Here is a 27,500-nt window from a genome sequence, read left to right on the forward strand (position 1 = left end):
ACAACAGAAAGGGAAAGGGGGGATACCTAGTCAGTTGTACAACAGAAAGGGGAGATACCTAGTCAGTTGTACAACAGAAAGTGAAAGAGGGGATACCTTGTCAGTTGTACAACTAATCGTATTCAACTGAAATATGGTCTTCTGCATTTAACCCAACACCATAATAATGTAAATTCTGGTTTTAGGCTCTTCTGAGCTATTATAACATGAACTGAGCATGTGCCAAATAGATTACAATACTGTGGTTAAAATCTGACCTGGAGACAGTTCTGTCTTTTAGATGCACAGCAGATGTGGTTTACCATTGGGGGGAGATAACTGATCTTGGAGCAGTACATAGGGCATGGTATCTCTGTTCTCCTTAGGTCCTTAAAAAAACATAACTAAATTAGTCATCTTTTTGCCTAATAAGTCTTTCTCATCCTCAACAACATTACAGTAGACTAGGTTTAACAAAAACAAACTGTAAGCTAACTCAACAGCTAGCTTGAACCATTGCAGATGGAGCTACCGAATTAGATATTTTTAGTGTATTGAGCTATAATTTGCTACACATTACATTACTGTATCTGTTCCCCACATGGATCTCTGAAGAGGGGAACAAGGCTCTCTATCCCCTTCTCTCCGTCTCTCCCCTCTCCCCGTCTCCCCTCTCCCTGTCTCTCCCCTCTCCCCTCTCTCCGTCTCCCCTCTCCCCGTCTCTCCCCTCTCCCCTCTCCCCGTCTCTTCCCTCTCTGCCCAGGGTAGGGCAGAATAGGGTTGACAGAATACCAGTTTTGCGATACGACAGTACTCAATTATCCAAAGCAAAAATAAAACAAAGAGACTAAACTCTGTGGTTATTAAAAACCTGACATGTCAAATGTGTGATTTAGTCTATGGAGAAAAAACTAAATGTGACTCTGGGTGACAACAAAAGGCTGTGTGTTTAAAACAGTTTTTTTTTCTCACGAAAAACAGGCCGCTTCATGTTTTGTTTCCTTACCACGATACCTCTGAGTGTAGCCATACTGGTGTCGTGGCAACCCCGTGACAGTACAGCCATACGGGTGTCGTGGCAACCCCGTGACAGTATAATCATACTGGTGTCGTGGCAACCCCGTGACAGTACAGCCATACTGGTGTCGTGGCAACCCCGTGACAGTACAGCCATACTGGTGTCGTGGCAACCCCGTGACAGTACAGCCATACATACTGGTGTCGTGGCAACCCCGTGACAGACCATCACCGTGACTGTATTCTCCACCAGATGTTTGATTACTCTAACTAAATGGCACATAAATTACAAGTAATGACACCACCATATCCTGGATAAACTTCTCTGGATAAAGAACACTAGTTAGAGATATGCTAGTAATGTAAATGCATACATTAGAATTACTGCTAATATATTCTGATTGATTTTTGATTCTTGTTGACTAGAGTTCTGAGTCCATACAGTATGTTATTGACTAGAGGTCTGAGTCCATACAGTATGTTATTATTGTTGACTAGAGGTCTGAGTCCATACAGTATGTTATTGACTAGAGGTCTGAGTCCATACAGTATGTTATTGTTGACTAGAGGTCTGAGTCCATACAGTATGTTATTATTGTTGACTAGAGGTCTGAGTCAATACAGTATGTTATTGACTAGAGGTCTGAGTCCATATAGTATGTTATTATTGTTGACTAGAGGTCTGAGTCAATACAGTATGTTATTATTGTTGACTAGAGGTCTGAGTCCATACAGTATGTTATTGACTAGAGGTCTGAGTCCATACAGTATGTTGTTATTGTTGACTAGAGGTCTGAGTCAATACAGTATGTTATTGACTAGAGGTCTGAGTCCATACAGTATGTTGTTATTGTTGACTAGAGGTCTGAGTCCATACAGTATGTTGTTATTGTTGACTAGAGGTCTGAGTCCATACAGTATGTTGTTGACTAGAGGTCTGAGTCCATACAGTATGTTATTATTGTTGACTAGAGGTCTGAGTCAATACAGTATGTTATTGACTAGAGGTCTGAGTCCATACAGTATGTTATTATTGTTGACTAGAGGTCTGAGTCCATACAGTATGTTATTATTGTTGACTAGAGGTCTGAGTCAATACAGTATGTTATTGACTAGAGGTCTGAGTCCATACAGTATGTTGTTGACTAGAGGTCTGAGTCCATACAGTATGTTATTGACTAGAGGTCTGAGTCCATACAGTATGTTATTATTGTTGACTAGAGGTCTGAGTCAATACAGTATGTTATTATTGTTGACTAGAGGTCTGAGTCCATACAGTATGTTGTTGACTAGAGATCTGAGTCCATACAGTATGTTATTATTGTTGACTAGAGGTCTGAGTCCAGACAGTATGTTATTATTGTTGACTAGAGGTCTGAGTCCATACAGTATGTTATTGACTAGAGGTCTGAGTCCATACAGTATGTTGTTATTGTTGACTAGAGGTCTGAGTCAATACAGTATGTTATTGACTAGAGGTCTGAGTCCATACAGTATGTTGTTATTGTTGACTAGAGGTCTGAGTCCATATAGTATGTTATTATTGTTGACTAGAGGTCTGAGTCCATACAGTATGTTGTTGACTAGAGGTCTGAGTCCATACAGTATGTTATTATTGTTGACTAGAGGTCTGGGTCAATACAGTATGTTATTGACTAGAGGTCTGAGTCCATACAGTATGTTATTATTGTTGACTAGAGGTCTGAGTCCATACAGTATGTTATTATTGTTGACTAGAGGTCTGAGTCAATACAGTATGTTATTGACTAGAGGTCTGAGTCCATACAGTATGTTGTTGACTAGAGGTCTGAGTCCATACAGTATGTTATTGACTAGAGGTCTGAGTCCATACAGTATGTTGTTGACTAGAGGTCTGAGTCCATACAGTATGTTGTTGACTAGAGGTCTGAGTCAATACAGTATGTTATTGACTAGAGGTCTGAGCCCATACAGTATGTTGTTGACTCGAGGTCTGAGTCCATACAGTATGTTATTATTGTTGACTAGAGTTCTGAGTCAATACAGTATGTTATTGACTAGAGGTCTGAGTCCATACAGTATGTTATTATTGTTGACTAGAGGTCTGAGTCCATACAGTATGTTATTATTGTTGAATAGAGGTCTGAGTCCAGACAGTATGTTATTATTGTTGACTAGAGGTCTGAGTCCATACAGTATGTTATTATTGTTGACTAGAGTTCTGAGTCCATACAGTATGTTGTTGACTAGAGGTCTGAGTCCATACAGTATGTTATTATTGTTGACTAGAGGTCTGAGTCCATACAGTATGTTATTATTGTTGACTAGAGGTCTGAGTCAATACAGTATGTTGTTATTGTTGACTAGAGGTCTGAGTCCATACAGTATGTTATTATTGTTGACTAGAGGTCTGAGTCAATACAGTATGTTATTGTTGACTAGAGGTCTGAGTCCAGACAGTATGTTGTTATTGTTGACTAGAGGTCTGAGTCCATACAGTATGTTATTATTGTTGACTAGAGGTCTGAGTCAATACAGTATGTTATTGTTGACTAGAGGTCTGAGTCCAGACAGTATGTTATTATTGTTGACTAGAGGTCTGAGTCCAGACAGTATGTTATTATTGTTGACTAGAGGTCTGAGTCCATACAGTATGTTATTGACTAGAGGTCTGAGTCCAGACAGTATGTTATTATTGTTGACTAGAGGTCTGAGTCCATACAGTATGTTGTTGACTAGAGGTCTGAGTCCATACAGTATGTTATTATTGTTGACTAGAGTTCTGAGTCCATACAGTATGTTGTTGACTAGAGGTCTGAGTCCATACAGTATGTTATTATTGTTGACTAGAGGTCTGAGTCCATACAGTATGTTATTATTGTTGACTAGAGGTCTGAGTCCATACAGTATGTTATTGTTGACTAGAGGTCTGAGTCCATACAGTATGTTATTATTGTTGACTAGAGGTCTGAGTCCATACAGTATGTTATTGTTGACTAGAGGTCTGAGTCCAGACAGTATGTTATTGATTGTTGACCCATACAGTATGGTCTGAGTCCATACAGTATGTTATTATTGTTGACTAGAGGTCTGAGTCAATACAGTATGTTATTGACTAGAGGTCTGAGTCCAGACAGTATGTTATTATTGTTGACTAGAGGTCTGAGTCCATACAGTATGTTATTATTGTTGAATAGAGGTCTGAGTCCAGACAGTATGTTATTGTTGACTAGAGGTCTGAGTCCATACAGTATGTTATTATTGTTGACTAGAGTTCTGAGTCCATACAGTATGTTGTTGACTAGAGGTCTGAGTCCATACAGTATGTTATTATTGTTGACTAGAGGTCTGAGTCCATACAGTATGTTATTGACTAGAGGTCTGAGTCCATACAGTATGTTGTTATTGTTGACTAGAGGTCTGAGTCCATACAGTATGTTATTATTGTTGACTAGAGGTCTGAGTCAATACAGTATGTTATTGTTGACTAGAGGTCTGAGTCCAGACAGTATGTTATTGACTAGAGGTCTGAGTCCATACAGTATGTTATTATTGTTGACTAGAGGTCTGAGTCAATACAGTATGTTATTATTGTTGACTAGAGGTCTGAGTCCATACAGTATGTTATTGACTAGAGGTCTGAGTCCAGACAGTATGTTATTATTGTTGACTAGAGGTCTGAGTCCATACAGTATGTTGTTGACTAGAGGTCTGAGTCCATACAGTATGTTATTATTGTTGACTAGAGGTCTGAGTCCATACAGTATGTTATTGACTAGAGGTCTGAGTCCATACAGTATGTTATTATTGTTGACTAGAGGTCTGAGTCCATACAGTATGTTATTATTGTTGACTAGAGGTCTGAGTCCATACAGTATGTTATTGACTAGAGGTCTGAGTCCATACAGTATGTTATTATTGTTGACTAGAGATCTGAGTCCAGACAGTATGTTATTATTGTTGACTAGAGGTCTGAGTCCATACAGTATGTTATTGACTAGAGGTCTGAGTCCATACAGTATGTTATTATTGTTGACTAGAGGTCTGAGTCCATACAGTATGTTATTATTGTTGACTAGAGGTCTGAGTCCATACAGTATGTTATTGACTAGAGGTCTGAGTCCAGACAGTATGTTATTATTGTTGACTAGAGGTCTGAGTCCATACAGTATGTTATTGACTAGAGGTCTGAGTCCATACAGTATGTTATTATTGTTGACTAGAGGTCTGAGTCCATACAGTATGTTATTGACTAGAGGTCTGAGTCCATACAGTATGTTATTATTGTTGACTAGAGGTCTGAGTCCATACAGTATGTTATTATTGTTGACTAGAGGTCTGAGTCTATACAGTATGTTATTGACTAGAGGTCTGAGTCCATACAGTATGTTATTATTGTTGACTAGAGATCTGAGTCCAGACAGTATGTTATTATTGTTGACTAGAGGTCTGAGTCCATACAGTATGTTATTGACTAGAGGTCTGAGTCCATACAGTATGTTATTATTGTTGACTAGAGGTCTGAGTCCATACAGTATGTTATTATTGTTGACTAGAGGTCTGAGTCCATACAGTATGTTATTGACTAGAGGTCTGAGTCCAGACAGTATGTTATTATTGTTGACTAGAGGTCTGAGTCCATACAGTATGTTATTGACTAGAGGTCTGAGTCCATACAGTATGTTATTATTGTTGACTAGAGGTCTGAGTCCATACAGTATGTTATTGACTAGAGGTCTGAGTCCATACAGTATGTTATTATTGTTGACTAGAGGTCTGAGTCCAGACAGTATGTTATTATTGTTGACTAGAGGTCTGAGTCCATACAGTATGTTATTATTGTTGACTAGAGGTCTGAGTCAATACAGTATGTTATTATTGTTGACTAGAGGTCTGAGTCCATACAGTATGTTATTATTGTTGACTAGAGGTCTGAGTCCATACAGTATGTTATTATTGTTGACTAGAGGTCTGAGTCCATACAGTATGTTATTGTTGACTAGAGGTCTGAGTCCATACAGTATGTTATTATTGTTGACTAGAGGTCTGAGTCCATACAGTATGTTATTATTGTTGACTAGAGGTCTGAGTCCATACAGTATGTTATTGACTAGAGGTCTGAGTCCATACAGTATGTTATTATTGTTGACTAGAGGTCTGAGTCCATACAGTATGTTATTATTGTTGACTAGAGGTCTGAGTCCATACAGTATGTTATTATTGTTGACTAGAGGTCTGAGTCCATACAGTATGTTATTATTGTTGACTAGAGGTCTGAGTCCATACAGTATGTTATTGTTGTTGACTAGAGGTCTGAGTCCATACAGTATGTTATTATTGTTGACTAGAGGTCTGAGTCCATACAGTATGTTATTATTGTTGACTAGAGGTCTGAGTCCATACAGTATGTTATTGTTGTTGACTAGAGGTCTGAGTCCATACAGTATGTTATTGACTAGAGGTCTGAGTCCATACAGTATGTTATTATTGTTGACTAGAGGTCTGAGTCCATACAGTATGTTGTTGACTAGAGGTCTGAGTCCATACAGTATGTTATTATTGTTGACTAGAGGTCTGAGTCCATACAGTATGTTATTATTGTTGACTAGAGGTCTGAGTCCATACAGTATGTTATTGACTAGAGGTCTGAGTCCATACAGTATGTTATTGACTAGAGGTCTGAGTCCATACAGTATGTTGTTGACTAGAGGTCTGAGTCCATACAGTATGTTATTATTGTTGACTAGAGGTCTGAGTCCATACAGTATGTTATTATTGTTGACTAGAGGTCTGAGTCCATACAGTATGTTATTATTGTTGACTAGAGGTCTGAGTCCATACAGTATGTTATTATTGTTGACTAGAGGTCTGAGTCCATACAGTATGTTATTATTGTTGACTAGAGGTCTGAGTCCATACAGTATGTTATTATTGTTGACTAGAGGTCTGAGTCCATACAGTATGTTATTGACTAGAGGTCTGAGTCCATACAGTATGTTATTGACTAGAGGTCTGAGTCCATACAGTATGTTATTGTTGACTAGAGGTCTGAGTCCATACAGTATGTTATTATTGACTAGAGGTCTGAGTCCATACAGTATGTTATTATTGACTAGAGGTCTGAGTCCATACAGTATGTTATTGTTGACTAGAGGTCTGAGTCCATACAGTATGTTATTATTGTTGACTAGAGGTCTGAGTCCATACAATATGTTATTATTGTTGACTAGAGGTCTGAGTCCATACAGTATGTTATTGTTGACTAGAGGTCTGAGTCCATACAGTATGTTATTGACTAGAGGTCTGAGTCCATACAGTATGTTATTATTGTTGACTAGAGGTCTGAGTCCATACAGTATGTTATTGACTAGAGGTCTGAGTCCATACAGTATGTTATTGACTAGAGGTCTGAGTCCATACAGTATGTTATTGACTAGAGGTCTGAGTCCATACAGTATGTTATTATTGTTGACTAGAGGTCTGAGTCCATACAGTATGTTATTATTGTTGACTAGAGGTCTGAGTCCATACAGTATGTTATTGACTAGAGGTCTGAGTCCATACAGTATGTTATTATTGTTGACTAGAGGTCTGAGTCCATACAGTATGTTATTGTTGTTGACTAGAGGTCTGAGTCCATACAGTATGTTATTGACTAGAGGTCTGAGTCCATACAGTATGTTATTATTGTTGACTAGAGGTCTGAGTCCATACAGTATGTTATTATTGTTGACTAGAGGTCTGAGTCCATACAGTATGTTATTGACTAGAGGTCTGAGTCCATACAGTATGTTGTTGACTAGAGGTCTGAGTCCATACAGTATGTTATTATTGTTGACTAGAGGTCTGAGTCAATACAGTATGTTATTGACTAGAGGTCTGAGTCCATACAGTATGTTATTATTGTTGACTAGAGGTCTGAGTCCATACAGTATGTTATTATTGTTGACTAGAGGTCTGAGTCCATACAGTATGTTATTGTTGACTAGAGGTCTGAGTCCATACAGTATGTTATTATTGTTGACTAGAGGTCTGAGTCCATACAGTATGTTATTGACTAGAGGTCTGAGTCCATACAGTATGTTATTGTTGTTGACTAGAGGTCTGAGTCCATACAGTATGTTATTGACTAGAGGTCTGAGTCCATACAGTATGTTATTATTGTTGACTAGAGGTCTGAGTCCATACAGTATGTTATTGTTGTTGACTAGAGGTCTGAGTCCATACAGTATGTTATTGACTAGAGATCTGAGTCCATACAGTATGTTGTTATTGTTGACTAGAGGTCTGAGTCCATACAGTATGTTATTGTTGTTGACTAGAGGTCTGAGTCCATACAGTATGTTGTTGACTAGAGATCTGAGTCCATACAGTATGTTATTATTGTTGACTAGAGGTCTGAGTCCATACAGTATGTTATTGTTGTTGACTAGAGGTCTGAGTCCATACAGTATGTTGTTGACTAGAGATCTGAGTCCATACAGTATGTTATTATTATTGACTAGAGGTCTGAGTCCATACAGTATGTTATTATTGTTGACTAGAGGTCTGAGTCCATACAGTATGTTATTATTGTTGACTAGAGGTCTGAGTCCATACAGTATGTTATTATTGTTGACTAGAGGTCTGAGTCCATACAGTATGTTATTGACTAGAGGTCTGAGTCCATACAGTATGTTATTATTGTTGACTAGAGGTCTGAGTCCATACAGTATGTTATTATTGTTGACTAGAGGTCTGAGTCCATACAGTATGTTATTGACTAGAGGTCTGAGTCCATACAGTATGTTATTATTGTTGACTAGAGGTCTGAGTCCATACAGTATGTTATTATTGTTGACTAGAGGTCTGAGTCCATACAGTATGTTATTGACTAGAGGTCTGAGTCCATACAGTATGTTATTATTGTTGACTAGAGGTCTGAGTCCATACAGTATGTTATTGACTAGAGGTCTGAGTCCATACAGTATGTTATTGACTAGAGGTCTGAGTCCATACAGTATGTTATTGACTAGAGGTCTGAGTCCATACAGTATGTTATTATTGTTGACTAGAGGTCTGAGTCCATACAGTATGTTATTATTGTTGACTAGAGGTCTGAGTCCATACAGTATGTTATTGACTTCTGAGTCCATACAGTATGTTGTTATTGTTGACTAGAGGTCTGAGTCCATACAGTATGTTATTATTGTTGACTAGAGGTCTGAGTCCATACAGTATGTTATTGACTAGAGGTCTGAGTCCATACAGTATGTTATTATTGTTGACTAGAGGTCTGAGTCCATACAGTATGTTATTATTGTTGACTAGAGGTCTGAGTCCATACAGTATGTTATTGACTAGAGGTCTGAGTCCATACAGTATGTTATTATTGTTGACTAGAGGTCTGAGTCCATACAGTATGTTATTATTGTTGACTAGAGGTCTGAGTCCATACAGTATGTTATTATTGTTGACTAGAGGTCTGTGTCCATACAGTATGTTGTTGACTAGAGGTCTGAGTCCATACAGTATGTTATTGTTGACTAGAGGTCTGAGTCCATACAGTATGTTGTTGACTAGAGGTCTGAGTCCAGACAGTATGTTATTATTGTTGACTAGAGGTCTGAGTCCATACAGTATGTTATTATTGTTGACTAGAGGTCTGAGTCCATACAGTATGTTATTATTGTTGACTAGAGGTCTGAGTCCATACAGTATGTTATTATTGTTGACTAGAGGTCTGAGTCCATACAGTATGTTATTATTGTTGACTAGAGGTCTGAGTCCATACAGTATGTTATTATTGTTGACTAGAGGTCTGAGTCCATACAGTATGTTATTATTGTTGACTAGAGGTCTGTGTCCATACAGTATGTTGTTGACTAGAGGTCTGAGTCCATACAGTATGTTATTGACTAGAGGTCTGAGTCCATACAGTATGTTGTTGACTAGAGGTCTGAGTCCATACGGTATGTTGTTGACTAGAGGTCTGAGTCCATACAGTATGTTGTTGACTAGAGGTCTGAGTCCAGACAGTATGTTATTATTGTTGACTAGAGGTCTGAGTCCATACAGTATGTTATTATTGTTGACTAGAGGTCTGAGTCCATACAGTATGTTATTATTGTTGACTAGAGGTCTGAGTCCATACAGTATGTTATTATTGTTGACTAGAGGTCTGAGTCCATACAGTATGTTATTGACTAGAGGTCTGAGTCCATACAGTATGTTATTATTGTTGACTAGAGGTCTGAGTCCATACAGTATGTTGTTGACTAGAGGTCTGAGTCCATACAGTATGTTATTATTGTTGACTAGAGGTCTAAGTCCATACAGTATGTTATTATTGTTGACTAGAGGTCTGAGTCCATACAGTATGTTGTTGACTAGAGGTCTGAGTCCATACAGTATGTTATTGACTAGAGGTCTGAGTCCATACAGTATGTTGTTGACTAGAGGTCTGAGTCCATACAGTATGTTATTATTGTTGACTAGAGGTCTGAGTCCATACAGTATGTTATTATTGTTGACTAGAGGTCTGAGTCCATACATTATGTTATTATTGTTGACTAGAGGTCTGAGTCCATACAGTATGTTATTATTGTTGACTAGAGGTCTGAGTCCATACAGTATGTTATTATTGTTGACTAGAGGTCTGAGTCCATACAGTATGTTATTATTGTTGACTAGAGGTCTGAGTCCATACAGTATGTTATTATTGTTGACTAGAGGTCTGAGTCCATACGGTATGTTATTGACTAGAGGTCTGAGTCCATACAATATGTTATTATTGTTGACTAGAGGTCTGTGTCCATACAGTATGTTATTATTGACTAGAGGTCTGAGTCCATACAGTATGTTATTGTTGACTAGAGGTCTGATTCCATACAGTATGCTATTATTGTTGACTAGAGGTCTGAGTCCATACAGCGTACCAGGTTATTCTTTGCAGTATTATAAGTGTTAACTGAAATGTACACACACACACACACACACACACACACACACACACACACACACACACACACACACACACACACACACACACACACACACACACACACACACACACACACACACACACACACACACACACACACACACACACACACACACACAGGAGGTTGGTGGCAGGAGGGGCTCATGCTAACTGCTGGAGCGGAATGGTATCAAAATGGTTTCCGTGGTCTCCATGGTTTCCATGTGATTGATGCCATTCCATTCGCTTTGTTCCAGCCATTATTATGAGCTCGTCCTCCCCTCAGCAGCCTCCACTGATTCACTTCACACACACATTTTGCTTAGGTGTCTTTAGTATCTAAAAGCAGTAGTGATGAGCAGATACGACCAGTGAGAATGAGCTAATGTACTACATTCATTAGTGCCACATTATTACCTAGGACCCAGAGACTCAGTGCAACATATTTAACTACTGTACAGATGTAGGATCTTAATTTGAGCCAGTTTGCTACAGCAGGGAACTAATCCTGCGGCAACAGGAAATGTTAATTATTATGTGGATCATAATTAAATGGACATTTTTGTAGTGGTTGATACATTTTTTGTAAGGAAAAAAATCAAGTCTGAAATTTCTAAGTGGAAATTAAAAATGCCAGAAGCCGTTTTAAACCTCAATTACTAAAGTTTTTAATTTCCTGCATTGCAAGAAAGTTATCCTGAGACAGGGTGATCAAATTAAGATCCTGCATCTGTATGCTCACCAGTTCACTGCACCTTTAGATTTAAAAAGGGTTCAAAAAAATAATTATTTCGGCTGCCTCCATAAGAAAACCCCTTTGGGTTCCAAGTAGAACTCCTTTGGGTTCCAAGTAGAATCCCTTTGGGTTCCAAGTAGAACCCTTTTTGATTCCAAGTAGAACCCTTTTTAAGGTTCCAAGTACAGACCTTTTGGGTTCCAGGTAGAGCTCTACCTTGAACCAAAAAATGTTTTTTTGAAAGAGTTCTCCTACTGGTACAGCCAAAGAACCCTTTTAGATTATAGAGAGAAATATACATATATATATATATATATATATATATATATATATATATATATATTTTTATTTAGAAGAGTGCACTCCATCCCTCTCTAAGCACCGACTTGGATGGAACAGTGTTGTTGATGAAACTAGGAGGAGGTAAATGTGTTACGAACAGACCTGGGTTCAAATAATATTTGGAATGAGTTTACTTGACCAACTGAATTAAATGGTATAGTCCCAAAAGGGCAAATCTCACCGATATGGCACTCCCGGCAGACTCAATCAAATCTCACCGATATGGCACTCCAGGCAGACTCAATCAAACGTTCAACATATTTTGAAAGATTTCAATCGAATTTGAACCCAGATCTGGTTAGGAAGACTTCAGAAGCTTTTATCTTCATAGGTGTAGGGATCTGTTTCTTTGAGGTTGATTGAAGAACATAATATGAAATCATCCCCAAACCCCTTTAACACTGCAATTTGACACAATAACCGTAAATACATATATACCAGACTGTAATGCTGTACATCTGAGATTCTAAAACAAAAGAGAAAGATAACTGAGCGCCTCTAACCATTCAGATTCATCACAACATATTACTAATAGTCATACTTCAGCTTCAAGGTGAAAAAAAACAACAACAAAACAAACCTCTTTACAACTGAGATTCTAAAACAAAAGAGAAAGATAACTCCCAGTAGCTACCGGTGATCTAGAGCGAAGGGTCTCTGATTATAACAAGACCCACAGTTCTGTACACAGCATCTTCACATACATGACTATATCCTACATCAGAGCATTTTATATTCACCGCTAAAATCTGTTGGTCTATTTTCCTGCTCTATTCCTCTTTCCTTTAGTTCTAGACGTGGGTTTCGACCCACAGTAACAGCAGTCAACTTCATCCCGTGGCTGTCATAGGTCTCCATGGTGTTACCCCACCTATTCACAGGCTGTCCATCCTCCTCATTGACTGATGCAGCTGTCCGTCAATTCCCCCGGTCCAATCATCAAGCCTTGGCCTCCAGCATCTCCAGGAAGAGTTTGTGCATGGGCACTTTTCCCTGCACCTTGATGCTGTAGAAGTGCTGCACGGCCTTGGCGGCGGTCTGACGGAGCAAGGGAAGGGTCATCAGCAGCTTTCCTGTCCGCCGAGGGTCCTCCGTGTTGTGGGCACCTTCTAAGTCCTGCAAGGCCTCATGGAGAGAGTCCTGGAGCCTCTGAACAGCCTCTACATCCTCTATATGCATGGAGTCTATAAGGAGGTAGAGGAGGAGAGAAGGAGGGACGGTGGGAGAGGTGGGAAGGGAGGCAGGAAGGGAGGGGGAGGGAAAGGAGAAACTTTAGTTGTCTTTTATTTAATACCAACAAAAAGCAGCTCGCGAAAAAATCGTGGTTAATCACGGGACTTAATAAATGCCTGTGCTTGGCCAGGACTCCAGGGAGAGTATGGCTCGGCTGCATGAATAGAAATACCTTGTGGATAGGCAGGGAAAAATATTCATTTCTCTGTATACTGTACCATATCTACATATCTACTAATGCATTAGTGTGTGTGTGCATTAGCAGGGTATCGTTCAAGTGACGGATAGCGTCAGATGGCCCTGATTTCCTTAAGAGAAACCAGTCCCCTTATAGACAAACACTCTCGGATAAAAGCAGCCTGAACTGAAACGCACAGCGAACCTCCACTTCATATGAAGTCTGCTTAGTCCAAAATGCAATCACATGTTGGCTAGTGGATTTCCCGGTTAGGGATAACGCTGTTTGAAAGTGCATTTGATTTGCACAGCAGCATGTCCTGACTGGATCGAGTTGACACTTGAAATGCAGTGGAACTGGTCTGGTTCTGTGAACTGGGTAATGTTTAGAACACAGGACAACATAACCTTTCATGAGAGACACAAAATGGGACTGCCTGTTTATATATCAACGGATGAGTCACCACGGGGACTGCCTGTTTATAAATCACCGGATGAGTCACCACGGGACTGCCTGTTTATAAATCAACGGATGAGTCACCACGGGACTGCCTGTTTATATATCAACGGATGAGTCACCACGGGACTGACTGTTTATAAATCAACGGATGAGTCACCACGGGACTGCCTGTTTATATATCAACGGATGAGTCACCATGGGGACTGCCTGTTTATATATCAACGGATGATTCACCACGGGACTGCCTGTTTATATATCAACGGATGAGTCACCACGGGGACTGCCTGTTTATATATCAACGGATGAGTCACCATGGGCCTGCCTGTTTATACATCAACGGATGAGTCACCACGGGACTGCCTGTTTATATATCAACGGATGAGTCACCACGGGACTGCCTGTTTATATATCAACGGATGAGTCACCACGGGACTGCCTGTTTATACATCAACGGATGAGTCACCACGGGACTGCCTGTTTATATATCAACGGATGATTCACCACGGGACTGCCTGTTTATACATCAACGGATGAGTCACCATGGGACTGCCTGTTTATATATCAACGGATGAGTCACCATGGGACTGCCTGTTTATATATCAACGGATGATTCACCACGGGACTGCCTGTTTATATATCAACGGATGAGTCACCACGGGACTGCCTGTTTATATATCAACGGATGAGTCACCACGGGACTGCCTGTTTATAAATCAACGGATGAGTCACCACGGGACTGCCTGTTTATATATCAACGGATGAGTCACCATGGGACTGCCTGTTTATAAATCAACGGATGAGTCACCACGGGACTGCCTGTTTATATATCAACGGATGAGTCACCACGGGACTGCCTGTTTATATATCAACGGATGAGTCACCATGGGACTGCCTGTTTATATATCACATGAGTCACCATGGGACTGCCTGTTTATATATCAACGGATGAGTCACCACGGGACTGCCTGTTTATATTTACATTTACATTTACATATATATCAACGGATGAGTCACCACGGGACTGCCTGTTTATATATCAACGGATGAGTCACCACGGGGACTGCCTGTTTATATATCAACGGATGAGTCACCATGGGACACAGTAAAAGAAGAGAAGAAGAAGAAAATGAGGCAGAAGAAAGTAAAGGGTTAATTATGTTCCTAACTCACTGATTGAGTGTCTCTTACCAGGCAGCTAGCCGTTTTCACACACACACACACACACACACACACACACACACACACACACACACACACACACACACACACACACACACACACACACACACACACACACACACACACACACACACACACACACACACACACACACACACACACACACACACACACACACACACACACATTCTGTATAAATTATCTTTCTATCTAGGGTAATTAACTGGCCTATGTGGACTACACATGTGTTCTGTTCCAGTCTTCATGTGATCCTCTACCTACTCCACTGAGCATGTGTGTGTGTGTGGTCCTATACTCCACTGAGCATGTGTGTGTGTGTGGTCCTCTACTCCACTGAGCATGTGTGTGTGTGGTCCTCTACTCCACTGAGCATGTGTGTGTGTGTGGTCCTCTACTCCACTGAGCATGTGTGTGTGTGTGGTCCTCTACTCCACTGAGCATGTGTGTGTGTGGTCCTCTACTCCACTGAGCATGTGTGTGTGTGTGGTCCTCTACTCCACTGAGCATGTGTGTGTGTGGTCCTCTACTCCACTGAGCATGTGTGTGTGTGTGGTCCTATACTCCACAGAGCATGTGTGTGTGTGTGGTCCTCTACTCCACTGAGCATGTGTGTGTGTGTGGTCCTCTACTCCACTGAGCATGTGTGTGTGTGTGGTCCTATACTCCACTGAGCATGTGTGTGTGTGTGGTCCTCTACTCCACTGAGCATGTGTGTGTGTGTGTGTCCTGTGTCCACTGAGCATGTTTGTGTGGTCTTATGCATGCACTGAGCATGTGTGTGTGTGTGCGCATGTGTGTGTGTGTGGTTGTGTGTGCATGTTTGTGTGGTTGTGTGTGCATGTGTGTGCATGTGTGTGTGTGGTTGTGTGTGCATGTGTGTGTGTGTGGTTGTGTGTGTGTGTGTGTGGTCCTGTACTCCGCTGCGTATGTGTGTGCGCTGTGTGTGTGTGTGGTTGTGTGTGCATAGGTGTGTGTGTGTGTGTGCATGCATGCATGCGTGTGTATGTGTGTGTGTGTATGTGTGGTTGTGTGTGCATGCATGCGTGTGTGTGTGTGTGTATGTGTGGTTGTGTGTGCATGCATGCGTGTGTGTTTGTGTTCAGTGTGTGAAGGGCGTAATGCAAAACTAACTTTGAAGAAACAATTTCAATGTAATCCATCAGCTGGCTGGAGTAGATCCCATCGATACTGAGCTAATTACTAAATCAATGGCCATGATTTTCCACAGCTGTCACACAAACACACACCTACAGCACCATATTTCTGTGAGACAGTGTTCAAATGCCTCTCAGCTGGCTGGGCCTCAGCTGGCCGGGCCTCTCAGCTGGCCGGGCCTCTCAGCTTCTCTGAACCCCTTCTACCAACCACTCTATACCTCTCTCCATCTCTTTCTGTTGTACCTCTCTCCATCTCCATCCCTTTCTCTTTCTGTTGTACCTCTCTCCATCTCTTTCTCTTTCTGTTATACCTCTCTCCATCCCTTTCTCTTTCTGTTATACCTCTCTCCATCTCTTTCTCTTTCTGTTGTACCTCTCTCCATCTCTTTCTGTTGTACCTCTCTCCATCCCTATCCCTTTCTGTTGTACCTCTCTCCATCTCTTTCTGTTATACCTCTCTCCATCTCTTTCTGTTATACCTCTCTCCATCCCTTTCTCTTTCTGTTGTACCTCTCTCCATCTCTTTCTGTTATACCTCTCTCCATCCCTTTCTCTTCTGTTGTACCTCTCTCCATCTCTTTCTGTTATACCTCTCTCTTTCTGTTATACCTCCCATCCCTTTCTTTCTGTTATACCTCTCTCCATCCCTCTTTCCATCCCTTTCTGTTATACCTCTCTCCATCCCTTACTCTTTCTGTTGTACCTCTCTCCATCTCTTTCTGTTATACCTTTCCATCTTTTCTGTTATACCTCTCTCCATCTCTTTCTGTTATACCTCTCTCCATCTCCATCCCTTCCATCTCTTTCTGTTATACCTCTCTCCATCTCTTTCTGTTATACCTCTCTCCATCTCTTTCTGTTATACCTCTCTCCATCCCTTTCTCTTTCTGTTGTACCTCTCTCCATCTCTTTCTGTTATACCTCTCTCCATCCACATCTCTTTCTGTTATACCTCTCTCCATCCCTTTCTCTTTCTGTTGTACCTCTCTCCATCTCTTTCTGTTATACCTCTCTCCATCTCTTTCTGTTATACCTCTCTCCATCTCTTTCTCTTTCTGTTATACCTCTCTCCATCCCTTTCTTTCTGTTATACCTCTCTCCATCCCTTTCTGTTGTACCTCTCTCCATCCCTTTCTCTTTCTGTTGTACCTCTCTCCATCCCTTTCTGTTGTACCTCTCTCCATCCCTCCATCTGTTGTACCTCTCTCCATCTTTTCTGTTATACCTCTCCCCATCTCTTTCTCTTTCTGTTATACCTCTCCATCCTTTCTCTTCTGTTATACCTCTCTCCATCTCTTTCTCTTCTGTTGTACCTCTCACCATCTTTTTCTGTTATACCTCTCTCCATCTCTTTCTGTTATACCTCTTCCATCCCTTTCTGTTATACCTCTCTCCATCTCTTTCTGTTACACCTCTCTCCATCTCTTTCTGTTATCCCTTTCTCTTTCTGTTATACCTCTCTCCATCTCTTTTCTGTTATACCTCTCTCCATCTCTTTCTGTTATACCTCTCTCCATCTCTTTTCTGTTATACCTCTCCATCTCTTTCTGTTATACCTCTCTCCATCTCTTTCTGTTATACCTCTCCATCCCTTTCTCTTTCTGTTGTACCTCTCCATCTCCATCTCTTTCTGTTATACCTCTCTCCATCCCTCTTTTCTGTTATACCTCTCTCCATCCCTTTCTCTTTCTGTTATACCTCTCTCCATCCCTTTCTGTTATACCTCTCTCCATCCCTTTCTGTTATACCCATCTCTTTCTGTTATACCTCTCCTTCTCTTTCTGTTATACCTCTCTCCATCTCTTTCTGTTATACCTCTCTCCATCCCTTTCTCTTTCTGTTATACCTCTCTCCATCTCTTTCTGTTATACCTCTCTCCATCTCTTTCTGTTATACCTCTCTCCATCTCTTTCTCTTTCTGTTGTACCTCTCTCCATCTCTTTCTGTTATACCTCTCTCCATCTCTTTCTGTTATACCTCTCTCCATCTCTTTCTGTTGTACCTCTCTCCATCTCTTTCTGTTATACCTCTCTCCATCCCTTTCTCTTTCTGTTGTACCTCTCTCCATCTCTTTCTGTTATACCTCTCTCCATCTCTTTCTCTTTCTGTTATACCTCTCTCCATCTCTTTCTGTTGTACCTCTCTCCATCTCCATCCCTTTCTCTTTCTGTTGTACCTCTCTCCATCTCTTTCTCTTTCTGTTATACCTCTCTCCATCCCTTTCTCTTTCTGTTATACCTCTCTCCATCTCTTTCTGTTATACCTCTTCCATCTCTTTCTGTATACCTCTCTCCATCTCTTTCTCTTTCTGTTATACCTCTCCATCCCATTTCTCTTTCTGTTGTACCTCTCTCCATCTCTTTCTGTTATACCTCTCTCCATCCCTTTCTCTTTCTGTTGTACCTCTCTCCATCTCTTTCTCTTGTACCTCTCTCCATCTCTTTCTGTTGTACCTCTCTCCATCTCTTTCTGTTATACCTCTCTCCATCTCTTTCTGTTATACCTCTCTCCATCTCTTTCTGTTATACCTCTCTCCATCTCTTTCTGTTGTACCTCTCTCCATCTCTTTCTGTTATACCTCTCTCCATCCCTTTCTTTCTGTTGTACCTCTCTCCATCTCTTTCTGTTATACCTCTCTCCATCTCTTTCTGTTATACCTCTCTCCATCTATTTCTGTTATACCTCTCTCCATCCCTTTCTTTCTGTTGTACCTCTCCATACCTTTCTGTTGTACTTCTCCATCTCTTTCTGTTATACCTCTCTCCATCCATTTCTTTCTGTTGTACCTCTCTCCATCCCTTTCTCTTTCTGTTATACCTCTCTCCATCTCTTTCTGTTATACCTCTCTCCATCTCTTTCTGTTATACCTCTCTCCATCTCTTTTTCTGTTATACCTCTCTCCATCTCCATCTCTTTCTGTTATACCTCTCTCCATCCCTTTCTCTTTCTGTTATACCTCTCTCCATCCCTTTCTCTTTCTGTTATACCTCTCTCCATCCCTTTCTGTTATACCTTCTCCATCCCTTTCTGTTATACCTCTCTCCATCTCTTTCTGTTATACCTCTCTCTTCTCTTTCTGTTATACCTCTCTCCATCTCTTTCTGTTATACCTCTCTCCATCTCTTTCTCTTTCTGTTATACCTCTCCCATCTCTTTCTGTTATACCTCTCTCCATCTCTTTCTGTTATACCTCTCTCCATCTCCATCTTTCTGTTATACCTCTCTCCATCTCTTTCTGTTATACCTCTCTCCATCTCTTTCTGTTATACCTCTCTCCATCTCTTTCTGTTGTACCTCTCTCCATCTCTTTCTGTTATACCTCTCTCCATCTCTTTCTCTTTCTGTTATACCTCTCTCCATCTCTTTCTGTTATACCTCTCTCCATCTCTTTCTCTTTCTGTTATACCTCTCTCCATCTCTTTCTGTTATACCTCTCTCCATCCCTTTCTCTTTCTGTTATACCTCTCTCCATCACTTTCTCTTTCTGTTGTACCTCTCTCCATCTCTTTCTGTTATACCTCTCTCCATCCCTTTCTCTTTCTGTTATACCTCTCTCCATCTCTTTCTGTTATACCTCTCTCCATCTCTTTCTGTTATACCTCTCTCCATCTCTTTCTCTTTCTGTTATACCTCTCTCCATCTCTTTCTGTTATACCTCTCTCCATCTCTTTCTGTTATACCTCTCTCCATCCCTTTCTCTTTCTGTTGTACCTCTCTCCATCTCTTTCTGTTATACCTCTCTCCATCTCTTTCTGTTGTATATCTCTTTCTGTTATACCATCTCTTTCTGTTATACCTCTCCATCTCTTTCTGTTATACCTCTCTCCATCTCTTTCTGTTATACCTCTCTCCATCTCTTTCTGTTATACCTCTCTCCATCCCTTTCTCTTTCTGTTGTACCTCTCTCCATCTCTTTCTGTTATACCTCTCTCCATCTCTTTCTGTTATACCTCTCTCCATCTATTTCTGTTATACCTCTCTCCATCTCTTTCTGTTGTACCTCTCTCCATCTCCATCCCTTTCTCTTTCTGTTGTACCTCTCTCCATCTCTTTCTCTTTCTGTTATACCTCTCTCCATCCCTTTCTCTTTCTGTTATACCTCTCTCCATCTCTTTCTCTTTCTGTTATACCTCTCTCCATCTCTTTCTGTTGTACCTCTCTCCATCTCCATCCCTTTCTCTTTCTGTTGTACCTCTCTCCATCTCTTTCTCTTTCTGTTATACCTCTCTCCATCCCTTTCTCTTTCTGTTATACCTCTCTCCATCTCTTTCTCTTTCTGTTGTACCTCTCTCCATCTCTTTCTGTTATACCTCTCTCCATCTCTTTCTCTTTCTGTTATACCTCTCTCCATCTCTTTCTGTTATACCTCTCTCCATCTCTTTCTGTTATACCTCTCTCCATCTCTTTCTTTTCTGTTATACCTCTCTCCATCCCTTTCTGTTATACCTCTCTCCATCCCTTTCTCTTTCTGTTGTACTTCTCTCCATATCTTTCTGTTATACCTCTCTCCATCCATTTCTCTTTCTGTTGTACCTCTCTCCATCCCTTTCTCTTTCTGTTATACCTCTCTCCATCTCTTTCTGTTATACCTCTCTCCATCTCCATCCTCTCTCCATCTCTTTCTGTTATACCTCTCTCCATCTCTTTCTCTTTCTGTTATACCTCTCTCCATCTCTTTCTGTTGTACCTCTCTCCATCTCTTTCTGTTATACCTCTCTCCATCTCTTTCTCTTTCTGTTATACCTCTCTCCATCCCTTTCTCTTTCTGTTATACCTCTCTCCATCTCTTTCTCTTTCTGTTATACCTCTCTCCATCCCTTTCTCTTTCTGTTGTACCTCTCTCCATCCCTTTCTCTTTCTGTTGTACCTCTCTCCATCCCTTTCTCTTTCTGTTGTACCTCTCTCCATCCCTTTCTCTTTCTGTTGTACCTCTCTCCATCCCTTTCTCTTTCTGTTGTACCTCTCTCCCTCCCAGGAGAAAAAAAATCCTCCAAACAGTCATTGATTAGTAAGGGGACAGGACCCTCCAAACAGTCATTGATTAGTAAGGGGACAGGACCCTCCAAACAGTCATTGATTAGTAAGGGGACAAGCAAACTGTCGATAGGAGAGAGGCATCTTCACATGGAAACAAACAAGCCCCGTCGCTCCCCGATGCTCATTCCACTCCACTTAACACATTTCATTGACATACACTGTTTTCCTAATGAAATGCTAAATATATCTCCCTTGGCTGTGGAGAGCTGGCAGGAAGCTACTGTTATAGAGACAGAGAAAGATGAGAGAGAGAGAGAGAGAGAGAGAGAGAGAGAGAGAGAGAGAGAGAGAGAGAGAGAGAGAGAGAGAGAAAGAGAGAGAGAGAGGGGGGGGGGAAAAGAGGGGAGAAGAGAGAAAAGGAGGGGAGAAGAGAGAAAAGGAGGGGAGAAGAGAGAAAAGGAGGGGAGGAGAGAGAAAAGGAGGGGAGAAGAGAGAAAAGGAGGGGAGGAGAGGGAAGGAGAGAGAGAAAGAAAGAGGGAGAGAGAAAAAGAGGGGAGGAGAGGGAGGGAGAGAGAGAAAGAAAGAGGGAGAGAGAAAAAGAGGGGAGGTGAGAGGGAGAGAGAAAAAGAGGGAGAGAGAAAAATAGGGGAGGAGAGAGAAAGGAAATAGAGAACACTGACAATCACACACAGACGCTATACACACACGTGCCTTCAGAAGAGGCGAGCACGCACACACACAGTGGCACAGCAGGGACATTTAATTAAACAGCCGTGTTGTTGACCCCTTTGTCCCCTCTTATCTCAGATCGTCTGTGTGGATGCGATTGCCCTCTGAGATTGGCGACATTTTGTTTTGTTTTAATTACATGTCAGCTACTTAGATTTACCAGAGATTGACCATTCAGACATACTCTAATGTCAATCTTTAAGGGGGACTGTTTCCTGTGTCTCCTATCAACAACAGGTGTTATGAGTCAGACATATTTCAGCAAATATAGTAATAATAATTTGTGCGCGTGTGTATGTTCGTGCATTTCTGACTGTGTCGGTCATCTGTGTCCGTACCTGAGTTAGCGAGGGCGATGGCCTTGAGCGTGACAAACTCCTCCTTCTCCACGCTCAGCTTCTTATAGCGTCGGACCAGAGGCAGAATGGCAACGTGCAGGTCCAGCAGGCCAGATAGACGAGCGTGCTCCTCATCCACCACATAGTCCTCAGCATACACCAGCTCCTCCTCACAGGCCAACGAGCGGAACACGATGCTCAGGACCAGGATCTCCATCCAGGCACTCTGCAGTAGACTCATCTGGTCTGCCAGAGACAGGCTGGAGAATCCTAGAGGAGGATAGGTCGGGTTTAGGCCTAATATATATATATATATATATATATATATATATATATATGGGTTTGCCTTATTGGCTCCATGTGGAGGGTGTTTGACTTTCATACCAGCATGTCGATTTTAGATCAAATACGCAATTGTAATTTTCCACATTTATTAGTTAAATCAAGGAGCTAGGTCACAAAGAAAATATAATTTCCAGCAAATTTGACACAGTTTACTAACGAACAAGGGGGGTAAAATATATATATTTTTACTCTGGGAATGTATCAGAGTCAGATCCCTAGAAACTCAGTTTGCAAAAACTGAACTATGATACACTGATTGTACAAAACATTAGGAACACCTTCCTCATATTGAGTTGCACCCCCTTTTGCCCTTAGAACAGACTCAATCTGTCCAGGGCATGGACTCTACAAGGTGTCTAAAGCGTTCCACAGGAATGCTGACCCATGTTGACTCCAATGCTTCTGGTGTCTGGGCAGGCCACTGCAGTAAGCTGAATTCACTGTCATGTTTGTGGAACTATCCCTGGACAAATCTAGCCTTGTGGCATAAAGGGCATCGTCCTGCAGAAAAAAAATATATTTGCAGATGGATAGACTGCTGACATGAAGTGATGCACCTGATTGGCTATGATGTTCAGATATTATGTTAAAACACGTTTATCAAGGGGCCCAATGTGTGCCATGAAAACACACCCCACCACCACCAGCCTACAATGTTGACATGCGGCATGATGGACGCATGTACTCCCTCGTCCTCCCATGTACTCCCTCGTCCTCCCATGTACTTCCTCGTCCTCCCATGTACTCCCTCGTCCTCCCATGTACTCCCTCGTCCTCCCATGTACTCCCTCGTCCTCCCATGTACTCCCTCGTCCTCCCATGTACTCCCTCGTCCTCTCATGTACTCCCTCGTCCTCCCATGTACTCCCTCATCCTCCCATGTACTCCCTCGTCCTCCCATGTACTCCCTCGTCCTCCCATGTACTCCCTCGTCCTCCCATGTACTCCCTCGTCCTCCCATGTACTCCCTCGTCCTCCCATGTACTCCCTCGTCCTCCCATGTACTCCCTCGTCCTCCCATGTACTCCCTCGTCCTCCCATGTACTCCCTCGTCCTCCCATGTACTCCCTCGTCCTCTCATGTACTCCCTCGTCCTCTCATGTACTCCCATGTACTCCCTCGTCCTCCCATGTACTCCCTCGTACTCCCATGTTCTCCCTCGTCCTCCCATGTACTCCCTCATCCTCCCATGTACTCCCTCGTCCTCCCATGTTCTCCCTTGTACTCCCTCGTCCTCCCATGTACTCCCTTGTCCTACCATGTACTCCCTCATCCTCCCATGTACTCCCTCGTCCTCCCATGTACTCCCTCGTCCTCCCATGTACTCCCTCGTCCTCCATCAGCGTGATTCATCAGACCGGGCTGAATGTTTTTCCAATTCTCCAGTGTTTTCGTTCCTCAGCCCTCTGTAATCGCAGTTTCTAGTCTTTCTCCTGAAAGAGGTGGAACTCTGTCAGGTCATCGGCTGCCGTACCCCATTCATGTTAAAGTACGACGAGTTGTGCATTATTTTACGGGTCTTTGGGCACCAATGTTGCACTGGACTGTCCAACTGTAGCCTGTCTGTTGCTCTGCACACTTCCTGTCAGCCTCCTTAATGTCCGCTTTCATTAATGCCCCATTTTCGACCATTGGCTGGATGTGCTTTTAGTGGTGGACCTTTCTTGATACAGAAAGTGTTGAGTGTGAAAAACCCAGCAGCGTTGCAGTTCTTGACACAGTCAAACCGGTGCACCTGGCACCTACTACCATTACCCCGTTCAATGGCACTTCAATCTTTGTCTTGTCCGTTCACCCTCTGAATGGCACACATACACAATCTCAATTGTCTCAAGGCTTTAAAATCATTCTTTCACTCGTCTCCTCCCTTTTCATCTACACTGATTTGAAGTGGATTTTAACAAGTGACGTCAATAACGGATCATAGCTTCCACCTGGATTCACCTGGTCAGTCTGCCATTCAAACAGCAGGTGTCCTTAATTAATATGTTTTCCCTAAGTGTGATACAAAGTCGGTTGAATCTTATTGAGAATTATGTACAGCTGTAATGACTGCCAATAGGTGCTTCAACAAAGGTTCTCTTTAACTTTGTTTCACTTTGAAAATGGTGGAGTAGATCTGTAGATTTATTTGATTTTATATAAATATATTGAATCCCCTAATTTTTAAAGATGATTATCGGTTTACAGGTATCGGATGATTGGATTATAGCTTTGTGTTACAGTTCGTTGATACAGTCAGTAAGTCTGCTGTAGATAAAGTAATAACACTGTAAAAGGACAACAAAATGTTTTGGTCTGATTCCAACTCTACAAATGTCAAGGCCATGGACCAGCACGGTTTCCAACTCATCTATACTCCGACCTTTGACCTCACTCTGCAGTCAGGTCGGTGAGCTCAAGCCCCCATGTGATCACGATCACACTGGTGTGATAATATGGCTTCTAAATCCCTCTTTTTAATTTTTTAAAATGTATTTATTTTTATGAATACTGTGTTTGAGCTACGGACTGCTGGGTTGTACCGTTGGATTAGTCCATTTCTTCTCAACAAAACCTCCGCAAAGACAGAACGGTTTGAGATACAAACTACTATGACTCATCTATGAAAAGCTGAGAGACTCTTCCGGAACACGCACGTGTCATCTTGTTTTGCTCTATGACCTCACAAAGCCACACGCACGCACGCACGCACGCACGCACGCACGCACGCACAGACACAGACACACATAAACGCACACAGACACAGACACACACACACACACACACACACACACACACACACACACACACACACACACACACACACACACACACACACACACACACACACACACACACACACACACACACACACACACACACACACACACACACACTCATTAGGGACATGGTTTGCTTCTCTTTTAATGCTCACAGCTCTCATTCCAGTTCATCTAATCTGTTGTGGCATTACATGTTATATATTTATTTATTTTTATTTATTTTACCTTTATTTTACTTGGCAAGTCAGTTAAGAACAAATTCTTATTTTCAATGACGGCCTTGGAACAGTGGGTTAACTGCCTGTTCAGGGGCAGAACGACAGATTTGTACCTTGTCAGCTCGGGGATTCGAATTTGCAACCTTTTGGTTACTAGTCCAACGCTCTAACCAATAGGCTACCCTGCCGACTCACAGTCACGGCCGGGTGCGACACAGCCTGGGATCAAACCCGGGTTTGTAGCGACGCCTCAAGCACTGCGATGTAGTGCCTTAGACCGCTGCGCCGCTCGGAAGGCCCCTTCAATGCACTTATTAATGAAGCCGGTGACTGATGTAGTAAACTCCTCAATGTCATCGGATGGATCCTGGGACATATTCCAGACTGTGCTGTCGAAACAGATAGCCAGCCCTGATAGATAACAGTTCTCTCTCATAGAGCCCTGATAGATAACAGTTCTCTCTCATAGAGCCCTGATAGATAACAGTTCTCTCTCATAGAGCCCTGATAGATAACAGTTCTCTCTCATAGAGCCCTGATAGATAACAGTTCTCTCTCATAGAGCCCTGATAGATAACAGTTCTCTCTCATAGAGCCCTGATAGATAACAGTTCTCTCGCATAGAGCCCTGATAGATAACAGTTCTCTCTCATAGAGCCCTGATAGATAACAGTTCTCTCTCATAGAGCCCTGATAGATAACAGTTCTCTCTCATAGAGCCCTGATAGATAACAGTTCTCTCTCATAGAGCCCTGATAGATAACAGTTCTCTCTCATAGAGCCCTGATAGATAACAGTTCTCTCTCATAGAGCCCTGATAGATAACAGTTCTCTCTCATAGAGCCCTGATAGATAACAGTTCTCTCTCATAGAGCCCTGATAGATAACAGTTCTCTCGCATAGAGCCCTGATAGATAACAGTTCTCTCTCATAGAGCCCTGATAGATAACAGTTCTCTCTCATAGAGCCCTGATAGATAACAGTTCTCTCTCATAGAGTCCTGATAGATAACAGTTCTCTCTCATAGAGCCCTGATAGATAACAGTTCTCTCTCATAGAGCCCTGATAGATAACAGTTCTCTCTCATAGAGCCCTGATAGATAACAGTTCTCTCTCATAGAGCCCTGATAGATAACAGTTCTCTCTCATAGAGCCCTGATAGATAACAGTTCTCTCTCATAGAGCCCTGATAGATAACAGTTCTCTCTCATAGAGCCCTGATAGATAACAGTTCTCTCTCATAGAGCCCTGATAGATAACAGTTCTCTCTCATAGAGCCCTGATAGATAACAGTTCTCTCTCATAGATACCTGTTACCTGTCTGTTAATGATACCTGTTACCTGTCTGTTAATGATACCTGTTACCTGTCTGTCAATGATACCTGTTACCTGCCTGTTAATGATACCTGTTACCTGTCTATTAATGATACCTGTTACCTATCTGTTAATGATACCTGTTACCTGTCTATTAATGATACCTGTTACCTGTCTGTTAATGATACCTGTTACCTGTCTGTTAATGATACCTGTTACCTGTCTATTAATGATACCTGTTACCTGTCTGTTAATGATACCTGTTACCTGTCTGTTAATGATACCTGTTCCCTGTCTGTTAATGATACCTGTTACCTGTCTATTAATGATACCTGTTACCTGTCTGTTAATGATACCTGTTACCTGTCTGTTAATGATACCTGTTACCTGTCTATTAATGATACCTGTTACCTGTCTGTTAATGATACCTGTTACCTGTCTGTTAATGATACCTGTTACCTCTCTGTTAATGATACCTGTTACCTGTCTGTTAATGATACCTGTTACCTGTCTGTTAATGATACCTGTTACCTGCCTGTTAATGATACCTGTTACCTGTCTGTTAATGATACC

The 27,500-nt window shown here is 41.7% G+C and overlaps 1 protein-coding gene and 2 long non-coding RNA genes across 19 annotated transcripts in view; all 3 read right to left on the minus strand.

Moving 5' to 3' along the window:
• LOC127931594 (uncharacterized) overlaps window positions 1-630 on the minus strand; it is a 1,567-nt gene extending 937 nt beyond the window's left edge. The window contains exon 1 of the long non-coding RNA XR_008141882.1: window positions 27-630. This is a non-coding gene — a long non-coding RNA (uncharacterized LOC127931594). The remainder of the gene's footprint in view (window positions 1-26) is intronic.
• Window positions 631-12,037: 11,407 nt separating this feature from the next.
• The window catches only part of LOC118381769 (steroid hormone receptor ERR2), a 127,453-nt gene continuing 111,990 nt past the window's right edge, over window positions 12,038-27,500 (minus strand). For both annotated transcript variants that reach the window (XM_052524392.1, XM_052524391.1), the window contains 2 exons: window positions 22,286-22,555; window positions 12,038-13,198 (listed from right to left, as the gene is read on the minus strand). In XM_052524392.1, the coding sequence (XP_052380352.1) occupies window positions 12,954-13,198; window positions 22,286-22,555 (515 nt within the window). In that variant the 3' untranslated portion in view covers window positions 12,038-12,953. The remainder of the gene's footprint in view (window positions 13,199-22,285; window positions 22,556-27,500) is intronic.
• Window positions 16,598-20,645, minus strand: LOC127931493 (uncharacterized). Of its 16 annotated transcripts, none has more exons than XR_008141473.1 (3): window positions 20,583-20,645; window positions 18,138-18,193; window positions 16,598-16,614 (listed from the first exon to the last, which is right to left on the minus strand). It is a non-coding gene; the product is annotated as an uncharacterized LOC127931493 (long non-coding RNA). The 16 variants fall into 16 exon arrangements; XR_008141472.1 differs by lacking the exon at window positions 20,583-20,645 and adding an exon at window positions 19,791-19,853; XR_008141467.1 differs by lacking the exon at window positions 20,583-20,645 and adding an exon at window positions 19,461-19,571.

This window comes from Oncorhynchus keta, chromosome 8, assembly GCF_023373465.1.
Source record: "Oncorhynchus keta strain PuntledgeMale-10-30-2019 chromosome 8, Oket_V2, whole genome shotgun sequence".
NCBI lineage: Eukaryota > Metazoa > Chordata > Actinopteri > Salmoniformes > Salmonidae > Oncorhynchus > Oncorhynchus keta.